The sequence below is a fragment of the Sphaerodactylus townsendi genome, linkage group LG03, assembly GCF_021028975.2.
Source record: "Sphaerodactylus townsendi isolate TG3544 linkage group LG03, MPM_Stown_v2.3, whole genome shotgun sequence".
Taxonomy (NCBI): Eukaryota; Metazoa; Chordata; class Lepidosauria; order Squamata; family Sphaerodactylidae; genus Sphaerodactylus; species Sphaerodactylus townsendi.
In genome coordinates, this window is record NC_059427.1 from 6,947,194 (window position 1) to 6,962,263 (window position 15,070).

General features: G+C 45.4%; 3 protein-coding genes across 9 annotated transcripts in view; 1 reads left to right on the forward strand and 2 right to left on the reverse strand.

The window, feature by feature from the left end:
* LOC125429271 (zinc finger protein 26-like) overlaps nt 1-5,264 on the reverse strand; it is a 47,520-nt gene extending 42,256 nt beyond the window's left edge. Inside the window, exon 1 of the mRNA XM_048490229.1 lies at nt 4,988-5,264. The gene's annotated coding sequence lies outside the window, so the exon portion shown is untranslated. The remainder of the gene's footprint in view (nt 1-4,987) is intronic.
* Nucleotides 1-15,070, forward strand: part of LOC125428526 (zinc finger protein 420-like) — an 815,993-nt gene that overhangs the window by 277,511 nt on the left and 523,412 nt on the right. The window lies entirely within an intron of this gene.
* Nucleotides 3,890-11,740, reverse strand: LOC125428669 (zinc finger and SCAN domain-containing protein 31-like). 2 transcript variants are annotated; one of them, XM_048489167.1, is made up of 6 exons: nt 11,624-11,740; nt 11,038-11,196; nt 9,622-10,465; nt 7,163-7,283; nt 5,720-6,501; nt 3,890-5,025 (listed from the first exon to the last, which is right to left on the reverse strand). In XM_048489167.1, exons 2-6 carry the CDS (start codon nt 11,142-11,144, stop codon nt 5,005-5,007), a joined length of 1,875 nt encoding a protein of 624 aa, XP_048345124.1. In that variant the 5' UTR covers nt 11,145-11,196; nt 11,624-11,740; the 3' UTR covers nt 3,890-5,004. The 2 variants fall into 2 exon arrangements, with proteins under 2 accessions (XP_048345124.1, XP_048345126.1); XM_048489169.1 differs by lacking the exon at nt 3,890-5,025 and having other exon boundaries at nt 5,527-6,501.

A 15,070-nucleotide genomic window follows, 5' to 3' on the forward strand; every position in this document is an offset into this window, starting at 1 on the left:
CACAATCCTTGTCTGGGATGATGAAGTACTAAGAGGGTGAGTACCCTGAAGTAAGATGACTAGCAAATTAGCCTTTCAAAATTAAACCACAGCTAAGGAGCGGAGTCCTTGCCTTACACGGAGAAAGTCCTGAATTCAAGTTCGACCCTCACCTAGAAAACGATCTGGGGTGAGAAGGGCTAGCATGGGAAAGCCAATTCTGAACCCTGGCAAGCAGCTGCCAGTCAGAGCTGGAAACCACAAGTCAAGGAGAGAGCCCCCCCCCCCCCCCAACCTGCTTTGTGATGCGGAAAAGTCCCAGTTCGATCCCTCTCTCTTGCCGGTGACCTTGGGCAGCTGCAGGGCAGATAACAACAGGCGGACCTGGGGCTAGACAAACAGACAGTGTGCCAGGGTTGAAGGCACCTTCCCATGTGGATCAGAAGCCCAACCGGCCATAACTTCCCTTCCAGCGTTGCAATAAAAAACGATGCATTAAAAAAAAAAAAACCAAGCAAAATTGCACAACCGGCCTCATGCACACTGAACATGCTTTCTCTCTTTTTTGGCCCCCATGGTTTGCTCCATTCAGACATGCAATCTGTTCTCTGTGACTTACCCGGATCTCTCCCCTCCAGGTGCAACTGACAGCCCCCTCCCAAAAACAGTTGCTGCAGCTGCCACTCCCGGGGAAAAAGCACATTCAAAAGAGCCTGTTTCCGGGGGAGGGAACATGGCAGGAAGAGGCTCGTTCAGACGTTGCGGCTTCTTGCCAGGCGTCCGGGCGTAGCGTTTTTCCCTCGGTTGTTGCCGGTTCAGATCTCTCTCTCCCTCCCTCCCCCCCACTTCCGTGCAATATTATTTTGAAAGGGGATTGCAATGAAGTCGTGTTGGACTTGCAAGGGCTCTTGGGAATTGCAGTTTCAAGCAACAAGCAGTCTTGTGGGAAATGTTTGTTTTATTTCGTTCAAGTGCATTGTATAGCATGTTATTTCGGGGATCACTCTTTGCTGTTAACGTAGGTCGCAAAACAGCCCAAAACAGACGTGCGAAAAGCAAATTAATAACGTAATTAACAACCAAGATACGTCATTAAGATTGCAGGGAGCTGTACTTGTCTGCGGAGATTCCATTTAGACATTTATACTCTTGCTTTTATTTCTGCCAGGGGACCGGAAGCTGCTTCCAATAGAGGCTTGCCAACTGCATACTTAAAACTCCTGGAGATTTGGGGGTGGCATCTGGGAAAAGGAGGGGCTTCAGTGGAGATATCATTCTAGATCAGGGGTCTCGCTCTTTGGGTGCTTTAATTCCATTGCTACAGGGTTATGTTTTGTTCCTCTTCGTTTGATTGTGCTGGACCAGAGATCACAACCCTTTTTGAATTTTGGGCAACTTTGGAATTCTGAAACAGGATGCTGGGGGCCACCGCAAAATGGCTGCTGTGGAAGGTAGAGCCAACCACAACCACAGAGAAAGCACCACAGAGAAAGCCCAAGGGTGGGGGACAAGAGAAGCAAACCTTTAAAAATACTCTGGGAAAGAGACAGGATCAAACCAGCACTGTAGCGGCAGTTGTCTGCACAGCCAATCTGATCTCCAGTGGGAAATCAGAAGCCCTACCTGGCAGGAGTCCCCCTGGGTCCACACACTTTCTAAAAATACTTGGTGGGAACTGTGGAACCCTGACACCACACTGAGGACCCCTGTATTATAAAGTCCACCCTCTGCCAACTCCACCCTAATCTCCTGGAATTTCCCAACATAGAGTTGGCAACTCTAGAGAGAGAGGAGCCAGCAAGCGTAGCAACAGGGGCAGGGAGGCAACCCAAATCAGTAGAGAGGGGGAAAACTCACAACAACTGCAAAGGGAGAACCAAGCAGCAGTGAAAATATATGAAAAAAGGATGTTTCTTTATTCTCAGGGCCAATTTATCTCTCCCTTGACCAACAACACTTTTGGCCTTTCTTAAGATTGGTGCAGTGCAATTTTGCCTACATTTGTCCTACACCCAACATCCTTTTTACCCCTAAAAATAGATATATGGTTCAATTTGTAATAGGGGTTTCTCTTGCAAAACCTACAATCATTGTGAAGTCAGTTCTAGGTTTTCAAACTTATCCAACTGTCAAACTGATTCTCTTCTATTTGTTCGGCACCCAAGTCCTAGCAAGCATGCTTGGAGTGATAGACTAGGTAGGATCTGGTAGACCCAGATCTGAATCCTCACTCAGTGAAGGAAGCTTGCCGCGTCACCTTCAGCTAGTCCACACAGGAAGGTTTTAGTGGAACCTTGGTTCTCATTACTCTTCAGTTTTCATCGAGGATTTGGAGAGAAAACTCACACAGGACAAAGCTGTTGCAGCCCATTGTCAGCATGATGCCAATTGGCGAACCCATCTTCAGACAAATCTTAAAGAGGCATCAGAAATAGACCTCTTTGGACAGCTTTCTGGTGAGACATTGGTCCCACTGGCTCTGAAGAAGCTGCCTCGGTTTTCATGGCCGAGGTTCCACCTGTCTACATTTGACTTTTATGAGCCTAGAAGCGGCACCATTTTAACAACCGGTTCTGCTGAAGTGGTGCGAACCTGCTGAATCCCACCACTGCATAGAAGGAGTTTTCATGGAGCCCTTCAGGGGTTGGGCCATTATATGAGGGTTGCATTCAGACACATTGTCGAACATACTCTCCACTCCATCGCGCCTTGGTCAGCCAGGCCGTGGTCCACTGGAAACCCATCTTGTCTCTCACCCACCTCGCTGGTTGCGAGGCGTTAATAGGAAGGGCCAATAACAGGGCAAGGAGGCCAGGAGGACCTAATGTTACCTTCTGGCACTGGTCAACAGGCTGTTCACTTGCATTTAGACATCTTGAGGACTCAGTGCTCAACTCAAAGTAGGCTTTCCGCTGTACTATGCCGATGTGGCAAACGTACTGGCCGTGCCCACGTGAGCCCATTCCTGCCACGCAGCAGCATGGTATAGTAGTTAAGGTTTCAGACTGGAGGACTCAGGTTCCAATTTCCACTCTGCCATGGAAGTTTCTTTGTGACCTTGGGCCAGTCACACACTTTCAACCTCAAGCAATGGCAAACAATGTCTGCGCATCTCTTGTCTGGAAACCCTGGGGGTCACCATAAATTAGCTGTGGCTTGATGGCAAAACCCCATCAAGCCACAGCTATGTAGTTCACGAGGTACGAATCCCAACCTTTCTTTGGATACTTTTATCAGCAGCCTCTCACATACTAACACCCATGGCACAAGGGATTAATCATTAACAGACATGCTGGGTCAGTTGAAGTTGAAGTTAATCGTTAACCGGCAGTTTGCAGAACTAAGGAAGATTCATCAAAGGAGTTGAAGTTAATCTTTAACAACCGGTTCCCCGAACTGAAGAAAATCGGGACTTTTCTAAAACCCCTCGGGACGCAGGACTAGTTAAAAGCTCGTGAAGCGTGCCCCAACAGAACGGGACCGGATGGTCACACTAGGAATAGGGAGACTGTGGCTGGGCCTGGTAGAAAGGGTGGCCTGCAGCTGCCAGCTGGTGTCTTACCAAGCCTGGTTTGCTCCTGCGTCAGGGGTGGGGGAGGGGGAGGAGAAGCACAGGTGAGAGACTAGCTGGGCTGTGAAGGACACACTTCCAACCAATCAGCATGCACGACTCACTTCCACTGTACGCCAATTGGTTGGAAGTGCATCGTTGCAACATTCCAACCATTAGTGAATTATCTAAGGATAAGTAGCAAAGCCTTTTGAAATAAAAAAAAATCATGACCATCATGACCACTCACCTGGGTAGATTTCTTTTAGCAGTGGCAAGACCAACAGGGACTTAGTTGTCTTTTCCCCATCCAATATATGTAGATAAGGTATTGTGCGATTATCATTTTCAAATGCTCTTGTAATATTGCACACATCTGCCAAAATGCAACTGAGATACATTTTGAATAGATGGAAAGGCCTTTAGCTAAGAGTAGAAGTAGGATTGCCAACAGCCTGAAAAAAATGTCTTCCCCCTTTAATAGAAGCTTCCTCCATGGAAATAGGCAGCTGAACTTTTTATGGCATGGAGATAAATAACATCACTGTTTTGAAGGGAGAGGATATTTTGTCTCTTGCCATAACCTCCCACCAGCTGCCAAGCAGACTCTGGAAACCCCATAACAAGAGGATATGGCTCCCCCACTTACACAGTGGAGATTGAACAGGATTATAAGAAGAGAAATGGGGTGATGCATACTGATATCCTGAGGAAGCCAGGGGGAACTTCCAAGTAGCCCTCTTGCAAAAATGAGTTGTTGACAAGAACAAACCAAAAGAGGTAAATTCATGAAAGCGTCAACAAAAACAGTGTAACAACAAATCCAGAAAAGACAGCATATCCCAAACTACAAAGAACAATGAAAACAGAAAATTATTTTTCTCACAGTCTCTGACTGCTCTTGGGAAACACAGATTTCTTCCACAATGGTCTTTTTCCTCTAAAGTAACACTAAAAGGCATCCAGCATTTTCTGCAGAGTCCATGTTTGGTTTCCATCATATGCTACTCATGAAGTGCAAGGAGATTTCAGCTCACCTTTCCCTATCTTTTGAAAATTTATCTGTTTGGATGCTGGTTGAGTTCAATTTTTCCAGCAGACATTCTTTTCACCAGCCAATGATTCATTTTGTTTCACCCAGCGTGGATTCTCAGGTGATAATCACAGAGTGGCCTGGATCCAAATCCTTTCCCACAAGAGGATGGTTTGTATGGCTTCTCTCTGGGATGGATTTCTCTGAGGAATCTGGAACAGGTGGCGGATGTTCATCCCACAATCAGGGCACCCCCAGGATTTTTCACTTGCATAGATGTTTTGGTGATTATGAACCTTAATGTGTTCCCAAGTAACAATCCTGGCATTTGTGTGCTCCCTTGTTAATAGGGTGTTCATGGATAAATGAGATCTGAGTTACCAACAAAGCTTGTTCTGTAGACTCAACACAGTGGCATCTCTTACCTGCATGGATTCTTTGTTCAAGTCCTCATAACCATCACCTCAATAAAGAGATAAAGCCATTTTTCTCTGTCATGTGAGTTTTCTTCTTTCTTTTTTTCACTCTCCTAGAGATTTTTCCTAGTTTACAAAAGATCTTCCTCTTCTCCCTCCCTCACCATTCAGCATGGTCCCTGTTGCTCTGAATATCTCTCCTGTCCCCCCCACCGATTAATTCTAATGGTTCTGGTGGGTTTTCCGGGCTGTGTGGCTGTGGTCTGGTGGATCTTGTTCCTAATGTTTTGCCTGCATCTGTATCTGTAACAGACTTCCCTCTGTGATACATCTCTGAAGATGCCAGCCACAGATGCAAGCGAAACGTTAGGAACAAGATCTACCAGACCACGGCCACACAGCCTGGAAAACCCACCAGAACCAGTTGAATCCGGCCGTGAAAGCCTTCGACAATACAAATTAATTCTAACTTTACCTGCTGGAGAAACCAGAGAATCCCACACAAAGTGGGACAAAAAACATAACTTCGAAGCAGGGAACACAGCCAATTAAATATGAAGAGAGACTTTTCAATTTCAGTTTACCCCTCTTATCACTAAGCAAACAGCACAAGAAATAGAAAGTGATAACTACTTGACTATCGGAAATACAACTGAGCTTAAAAATGTACCTAATACAACTTACAAAACAATCAGAACAAAATGTGCTTATTTCGAAACGTGCAATAAAGTTTCAGCTTACGCCGAAGCTTTCTCCATATTCTTGGCACTGGTATGATTTCTCTCCCATGTGGATCCTACAATGCCTGTTCAGATGAACTTTCTGGCTGAAACGTTTCCCACAGTCCAAGCACACATATGGCTTCTCCCCAGTGTGGATCCGTTGATGGCGGTTACGGTCCGAGCTGCAACTGAACCTTTTCCCACAATCCAGACATTCGTATGGCCTCTCGCCTGTGTGGATTCTCTGATGAATGATGAGATCTGAGCTGTAGAGGAAGCATTTTCCACAGACGAGGCACTTGTACAGTTTCTCTTGAGTGTGTATTCTCTGATGGCGGTTACGGTCTGAGCCGCGAATGAATCTCTTGCCACAGTCAGGGCATTCATAGGGTCTCTCACCAGTGTGGATTCCATGATGAATTATGAGATCTGAGCTATATAGGAAAGATTTTCCACAAATCAAGCATTTGTTCTGTGGCTTTCCTCTGGGGTGTGCGATCTGATTTATATTGAGCCCAGAGCTTTCCCTACAGACACTATATGTGTTTTGTCTCTTACCGGAGCAAGCACCCTGTCGGTCTGAAGTTTCCCTCAAATCCTCCAAAGAACCTGATTCATCCACTCCCTGTCTAGGGTGGACTTCACTTTGCCATTCTTGACCCTCAGGGGCATTTTCCATCTCGCTGTCTGAGGAAATGTTCTCTTCCTCTTGGCCAGCCACCAGATTCATTGGTCCTGCATGTTCTGAATGTTCTGCCATGCATTTCTCCCTTCTGTGAGCACTAATCCACCTTTTAGCTGCTGGAGAAACGAGAAAAGCCACAAACATACCTCAGTTCCCTACACGAAAAACAAATGAAACTCAAAAGGAGGAAAGTAACAAATAACAAAAAAAGGCCTTCACTGGCTTGAAGGTTTTGTGCAAGTTGTGTTCCGTGGAGCAGAAGCTAAGAAGTAAACATGCCCAGATAACCTCTCAACTAGACTACTGTAATATGTTCTGCACGAGACTCCTCTTCAACACTATTCAGAAACTTTTGTTGGTCCACAATGCGGCAACCAGACCGAATTTTGATGGGAGATGTATGGAATGTTTACCACCAATTATCTATGAATTATAATATAACTCCACTGGTAACTGATATAATTCTGAGTGAAAATTAAGGTGCTGGCACTTACATAAGAGCACATTAATCTGTCTTATACAGATCTAGAATATCTGTCCCTCTCCAGGGCTTCATGCAGAAGAATGGCCTGACCCAGTGCCTGATGTCAAATATACTTTAAACCGGAGTTGCTGGCCAATGAACTTCTTTGCATGCAGAGAGGTATCTCCCTCTAAGCTATTTCCCTTGCCTGAAAGATGGGAAGGGAACTATTGTTGGGCCAAGTGAACCAGCAATCCATTGCACGTGTTCCTGGGAGGGGGGAATTACCTGAGGCAGGAGAAAACCCTGCTTACCCACAAGCCTGGTGCTTCTGTCCTCAGCCAGTGTTCCCTCCATGCACTGCTGCCTCTGCTCTATCTGAAATGGTGCTTGGCCAGCATCAGATACGTTCACAGCCACCTCCTCCAATGACACCTGCAATAGTAGAGAGGGAGAGGTTTGCCAACTCTGGCTTAGGAAATACCTAAACATTTGGGGGCGGGGGAGCTTGGGACAGTGTGGTTTAGTGGTTAAGAGTTGTGGACTCTAATCTGGAGCGCCAGGTTTGATTCTTCACTCTTCCACATGAGCAGTGGACCCTAATCTGGTAAACTGGGTTTGTGTCCCCGCTCCTATACATGAAGCCTGCTGGGTGACCTTGGGCCAGTCACAGTTCTCCCTCAGAACTTTCTCAGCTTCTGTGGAGGCAGGCAATGGCAAACCACCTCCAAATGTCTCATCTTGAAAACCCTGACATGACCACTGAAGCAATCTCTGTGTTCTGAACAGGAGATTGTAACTCTAGGAGAACTCCAGACCCCACTTTTAGCTTCGTAACCCTAGAAAGAGATCCATTCAGGAAAAAGCAACAGGGCTGGGGTAGGGAGAAAGAGCAACACAAGGAAAAGATCTGATACTTTCACGTACCGCACAGTGAATGGACACCTAGCAATGGTGAAGAAGCAGAATTCAATTCACATTGTATCTTAATGAAAAATAAGAGAGAGAATTTTTAAACTATTATTGTAAACTGCTTTGAACCATTAGGAAAGGTGGGGTTAAATGTTTTAATAAATAAAATGTAAGCATAAACAAAATAAGCATAAATATATATCAATGGCTCATTAATTTGTTGTGACACAAATGTTCAAAGCCTCCTTACATCAAATGTATGGAGATTCAATAATTTTTCATGTTTGTTTATGCTTTTTAGAGTCCGGATTTTTTCATTTGTACTCAAGGTAGATTATACAGAGTCAATGCAATCCAATAAACAATGCAATGGGATTAGGGTTGGAGAACTAACCAGAAGTCTAAAAACAGAACTGAAGCAAAACATAAGTGTTAACATATGTTAAATAATGCAGAATTCCATAGTAGGATCATACAGACCAATCCCTAATTAATTTTCCAAGGAATTTTGTGAATCATTTTGTACAGTGCAGATCTATTGCCTGAATAAAAAAGACTTATTGAATTGAATAATTTGAGAGCCAGCATGGTGTAGCAGTTAAGAGCAATGGACTGGAGAACCCGATTTGATTTCCCATTCTTCCACGTGAGCAGCAGACTCTAATCTAGACAATCAGGTTTGATTTCCCACTCATGCACATGAAGCCTGCTGGGTGACCTTGGGCTAGTCACAGAACTCTTGGAACTCCCTCAGCCTGCCTCACAAGGTGTCTGTTGTGGGCAGAGGAAGGGAAAGGATTTTGAAAGCCACTTTGAGACTCTGTACTGGAGAGAAAGGTGGGATATAAATCCAAACTCTTCTCTCTTATTCTGCTTTGCATAGTTTTGGAAAGCCATGAAAGTGGGAGCCTTCCTGCCCTCCTTAGGGAGGCTGTTCCATAAACCGGTGGCAGTTGTTGATTTTGCCCATTTGCAGGTGACACCTGCAGACCCCACCATGGTGTAGTCGTTAAAAATGTGGACTCTAATCTGGAGATCTGGGTTTGATTTCCTACTCATTCACATGAAGCCTGCTGGGTGACCTACAACCATTTATAATTCTCTCAGAACTCTCTCAACCCACGCAGAGGCTAGCAATGGCAAACTATTCCTTGCACTGAAAACCCCTACAGGGTTGCCATAAGTCAGCTGCGACTTGATGACATGTTCAATCCCAGTGTGCAGAAGATCATACTCTTATAAGCTGAATTTTAAAAATGTAAGTTTTAAATTACTTATATCATGTTGGGATATTATGTTTTATGGAGATTGGAAACTGACCTGAGCCTGGAAAAGGAAAGGCAATATAAAAGTTCCATAATGAACAAACAAATAAATACATAACTGAAGCACATAAGACTGATGCATATAGTTGATAATCTTGATTATTACTCCTGGAGTGGCAAGTGGACTCAGCTCAGCATCACTTGGAGCAATGGTTTATGACCCTTAAAAAACAGAGGAATCGGTCCATTTGGCCCTTGGCAAATTCATGTGTTCACTTCATTCATACTTCTCAGTTTACATCGTTCCCCTCTCCTCTATTTCATCTTCACAACAACTTAGGTTGTTAGGTTACACCAGGGGTTTGCAACCTGCGGCTCTCCAGATGTTCATGGACTACAAATCCCATCAGCCCCCGCCAGCATGGCCAATTGTAGTCCATGAACATCTGGAGAGCCGCAGGTTTCAGACTCCTGGGTTACACTAAGAGAGAGTGTGACTGATTCAGCAAAGTCAGGATTCGAACCCAGGTTTACCATGTTTACCAGATTCTAGTCCAAGCACTATACCATGATGGGAAGCAATGAAGGCATCTCACCTGGTTCTCAACCTGATCTGCTTCTCTTTGCATCTGCAGGAAATCCTCAGCCAAGGCCACTGCCTGAGAGCAGGTATCCGGCCCGATTTCCCTTACTGAGCTCTGAATCTCAAGGGGCAAGACAGCCAGAAACTGCTCCAGGATCAGCAGCTCCAAGATCTGCTCCTTGGTGTACCTATCGACTTTTAACCACCCATGGCAGAGCTCCTGGAGCCGACTATGAGCCCCTCGTGGTCCATCAGCCTCCCGGTAGCAGAAATGTCGGAAGTGTTGACGCTGTTTCTCCCTGCTGATAGCATCCCCTCGCAAGATGGCTGTCTTCACTGTCCCATAATCCTGTCTGTCTCTGACACTCAGCTGGCTGAAGGCCTGCTCGGCTTCCCCACTGAGAGCTGGCAGGAGTCGGGTCACCCATTCTTGTCTTGGCCAGCGGCAGGCTTTGGCCACTTGCTCAAAGGAGGCGAGAAAGGTCTTGGTGTCATCCCAAGGAGTGGTGGGCTCCTCTGGCAACTGGGGAATGGTCCATCCTGGATGAGGGGCCTCCACAGTCTTCAGGAAGTCCTGCCACTGGGCCTCCCAGTGAGGAACAAGCCCCTCACCTGGTTCCTGTTTAACCTTACGTTGTGCTGACATGCTCTGCAGGCATTTTCTCTCTGCTCGGATGTCATAAGAGGCTTTTTCTGCCCCCTGTGATCTTTCTTCTGTTGTGGAGCCTGCAGCTTCTGGTTCTTCCATTTTCATCTCTGCCTGATCCCACGACAATAATTTCTCAGCATGGAGAAACTCCTGCATTGAGCAAAGGAGCTGGTCCAAACCCCTTCCAACTCTATGATCCTGGGAAGTTCTAAAATGAAACAGGGAAATATTCTGAAGGGTCTGGTGCTTTATTCTGGCTCAGAGGGCTTCTCCCTGAGAAGAGAAATTTAAGATGAGAGTGAATGCAAATTAATGTATCTGGAGTGCCATAGGTTGGCCACTCCTGGAAGTCATTTAGAAAGATGTGGAACAACACAGGGCCCAGGAAAAATCTCTGAGGCACTCCACTGGTCATTCCACTCCAAGAGGAGGAGGAATCTTTCACAAGCACTCTTGGGGTACAATTTGTCAAAGAGTTACAAATGCACCCGAGAGTAGTAGGATCCAAACCACATTTCACCAACTTGTCAACAAGAATATCAGTTGAAACCTTATCAAAAGCATTAATGAAATCAAGATAAATTATGTCCTCATTATTTCCTTGATCCAGCAAGGCAGTAACTCTCCCCTCAAAAAGAAGATAAGGTTAGTTTGTTCTTGTGTCACCTGTGTTGGCTCTTAGTAACCATAGCCATCCTTTCTAAATGCTCAAGGACAGATTGGTGATTTGTTTTAAAACCTTTCCAGATATGGATGTCAAGCTTACAGCTGGGCAGTTACCTGGATCCTCCTTTCCCCCTCCTTGGAGATGAGGAGATTTGCCTCCAGTCTTCTGGCACCTCACTTGTTCTCCCAGAATTCTCAGATGGAAGCCTGCTGGGTGACATTGGGAAAGTCACAGCCTCTTGGTTTAACCTACCTCACCCGGCTGTTGAGAAGCTAAAACAGAGGAGAATAACATAGGTGCTTTGGGTTCCCCTTGGAGTTTAAGGAGGGGTATAAATGAAATAAATACATATCAGGGGGCTAAGCACAGAATCTCCCCAATGAACTATATACTCCTAGGCAATGCATAAGCCCCTTTCTTCTCAGCCCCAGGACTGCAAGCCACAGACACCTCCAGCCTAGATCCCTTTGGCCTGCGAAGTTGTAGGGATGATCCCATGCCTTTGCAGAAAGGAAAACTGTTTGCAAAAACATATCTATATCTCTTCCAGTTCTTGTTTGGCAGAGGGGGGGGGGGCACCACTGGCACCGGCAAGACAGGCATCCCCTGCATGCTGAAAGGAGGAGGGGGTTTTCCGTGCTCCCTCCCCCTTGCAAGTCCCTGACACTCGGCTGCTTGTCCCCTCCCGTCCATACTCACCTCTCTTTTCCCCCTTGCTAGGCCTGGGGCTCTTCCTTTCTGTAGCTGCAGAGAAATTCAAACCCAAGCAGGCAAAAGAGCATTTAAAAACACACACACACCCCTTTTCAGCTCCCCTTGGTCTCTCTAGGAAATACAGTTCTGTAGGGTTAACCCTTCAGCTGGGGAAGAAGCTCGCTGGTCGTCCCAGCTGGCTTGCACAAATCCGGAAAAGAGGCGGGCAATGAACCCATACTGGCGAAGCACTAGGTTCAGTTCTGCTGACAGCCTTCCTGCCTATAGGAAAAAGAGAGCTGTCTTGAATGGGATGCTGCAAAAGTGTCCTCTGGTGTTCAAACGGAAATGTCTTCTTTGACATCTGAAGCTGGAAGATTGTTTAAATACAAAGAAGAAAGCTTATCTCTGCGGTTGGGGGGATGGGGATGTTTTGTTGGTGTTTTGTGAGAGTTGCCATTGGTGAAAAGTGCCATCAAACTGCACTTGATCACATCGGATTTCCAAGGCAAGAGATACTCAGAGGTGGTTTGCCATTGCCTATCTCAGGCCAGCCCTGCTTAGCTTCTGAAACCTGACATGATCAGGCTGAGTTGGGCCATCCAGGTCAGAACCCTGGACTGATTGGAGGTGAATTTTATTCTACTACTGCACATACTTTATTTCATCAGATCTTAGAAGCTAAGCAGGGTTGGCCCTCATTAGTATTTGCTTTCACATCCTGCATGTGAGCTCCCAAAGGCACCTGGTGGGCCAATGCGAGTAGCAGAATGTTGGACTAGATGGACTCCAGTCTGATCCAGCTGGCTATTTCTTATGTTCTTTCTTATGTTCTTATGGGAAACCACCAAGGAAGTCCAGGGTCATTTTGCAGAAGCAGGCAATGACAAACCAGCTCTAAACCTTGAAAACCCCACAGCGGGGGAGGAGGGGCAGCGGCGGCAGGGATCGCTATAAGTTAGCTGGACTTTGATGGCACTTGCCATCACTACCACACTGCCCATGAACATGACTAAATACCTACAAAATATTGGTAACCAATGTATAGGATGCAGTATAGGTGTAATGTATAATAATTTCCCCATCCCTTTCCTTCCCTACCCTTCTGGGTAGGGTGCTGGGATTTTACTGTTTTAAATTTTGAATTTTTCCACCATCAGGATTATAATTTTTTAAGCAGCCTATTGTATTGTTTATGATGGAAGCCACCCTGAGCCCACAAGGGGAAGGGTGGCATACAAATGTAGTAAATCATCATAATGATAATTAGTTAAATACCGGTACTACTTACGGCTGTTGACATTTAAGAGTTTGGATTTATAGCCTACCTTTCTCTCCTGTAAGAAGACTCAAGGTGGCTTGCGAGCTCCTTTCTCTTCCTCTCCCCACAACAGACACCTTGTGAGGTAGGTGGGAATGAGAGAGTTCTGAGAGAATTGTGACTGACCCAAGGTCACCCAGCAGGAATGTAAGAGTGTGGAAATACATCTGGTTCACCAGATAAGCCTCTGCCATTCAGCTGGAGGAGTGGGGAATCGGTTGTTCAGATTAGAATCCACCTGCTCTTAACCACTAAACCACGCTGGCTCCCAACTGAACAGAGAAGCAGCTAACACTGATTAAAAGGGTGAATAAGAAAGAGGGGAAAGATAGCATGCTGCTACCTGGCTATCCAGGAAGTGTATTTCACACTAACTTCTGAGAAAAAGTGGGATATTAGATTTAGGAGTACCAGTCTAAGGTGGATTCCGCATGGGTCAAAAACAGTAGTGTGAAAATGGTTTAAAAAGAGCAGTAGTAATTCCTGAGCCATATATTTTTATAAATGTTAAGTGACATTTCTTTCTCAGGAGACTGAGACTGGGAAAGGCAGCTATGAAGGAGGTAGAAAAGATTATTAAATGTAATGATGTGTCACTGGCAACCAAGATCAAGTTAATTCATGTCACAGTATTTCCCAATACTATATATGGGTTTGAAAGCTAGACAATGAAAAAAGCTGACAGGAAGAAAGTAGATTCTTTTGAAATGTGGTAGGAGAGAGTGTTACTGACACCATAGATCACCAACAAGACAAATCAGTGGGTTTCGGATCAAATCAAGCCTGAACTGTCCCTAGAAACTAAAATGAATAAACTGAGGCTATCGTACTTCGGTCACATTATGAGACAATAAGTGTAACAGGAAAAGACAATAATGCTAGGAAAAGCTGACAGTAGCAGGAGAAGATGAGATGGATTGACTCAATCAAGGCAGATATGGACCTCAGTTTTACAAGACCTGAGCAAGGGTGTTAACAATAGGACATTTGGGAGAACATTGAGTCATAGAATCAACATGAGTTGGACTTAACAGCACTTAATACACACAAGCCATTTGTGGTCCCCATGGACATCATGACGGCCACAGACACCTTTCCTGGTGCCCGCCCACTGTTTTACAAAGTGTGTGAGATCAGGTGGGACTTTTGTCTAGCAAAACCTGATTGGCTGTGCAGATGTTTGTAAGAATGTCACTCTGGCAACAACTGCTGCCATTGCATCAAGATATTAGAGTGAGTGAAGCTGAGATATGTGTGTGCAAGAAAATATTTTAAAGGAGAGCTTTTTCCTGAAATGTTGAAGAGTTACCATTAGATTTATGAATATCTTAATTCCCTGACCATTTGTGGTTGGCGCCAGTTCCCATGACAGCCATTTTGTGGCTGTGCCCACAACCCTCTGTTTCAATCCCAAAGGTGCCCGCAGGCTCAAAACAGTTTCAGGTTGCCAACTCCAGGCTGGCAAATACCTGAACATTTGCTGGTGGAGTCTGGGAAGGGCAAGGACTTCAGCGGACTATAATGCCATAGGCTGCACAGGAGAGGAGGAGAAGGTTAAGTTTGGATTCATACTCCCCTTTCTCTCCTGTAATGAGTCTCAAAGTGGCTTATAAACTCCTTTCCCTTCCTCTCCCCACAACAGACCCCTTGTGAGATAGGTGGGGCTGAGAGAGTTCTGTGAGAACTGAGACAAGCCCAAGGTCACCCAGTAGACTTTATGTGGAGGAGCAGGGAATCAACCCCTGTTTGCCATATTTCAGTCCACCGCTTTTAACCAGTACACCACACTGACTGTCAAGTTGGAAGTTGGAACCCTATGAAATCCCTACCTTAAGCCATCAAAATATGTAGGTCTCTACTGAACAAAAGCTACTGAATGAAATCGTTCTTTCCTGTATGGGATCGCATCACCGTAACATTATCAATCTACTCAATTTTAATTTACTTTATCCTTTCACTGTTCCCTCATAACAGGATTTCTATTAGTATCAAACAACACAGCAGTTAGAACAAGTTCTACATGTGGGATCAGAATTCCTAAAGCAGCAGAAAAGCTTCATAAAGGCTGTGCTGCAGAGAATGGCAGAGCTCACAGATGGGCAGCAAACCCAGGGATCCTCTTCTGATTCTCC

What these genes read in the sequence shown, in the direction of transcription:
- LOC125428669 (XM_048489167.1), bottom strand. Translation starts at nt 11,144, where the DNA reads ATGTCACCCAGCAGGCTTCCATCTGAGAATTCTGGGAGAACAAGTGAG. An exon ending in CAGAAGCACCAGGCTTGTGG is followed by an intron (nt 6,502 to 7,162) that starts GTAAGCAGGGTT and finishes TCGTTTCTCCAG; the next exon opens with CAGCTAAAAGGTGGATTAGT. An exon ending in AATATGGAGAAAGCTTCGGC is followed by an intron (nt 5,026 to 5,719) that starts GTAAGCTGAAAC and finishes CTCTTTATTGAG; the next exon opens with GTGATGGTTATGAGGACTTG.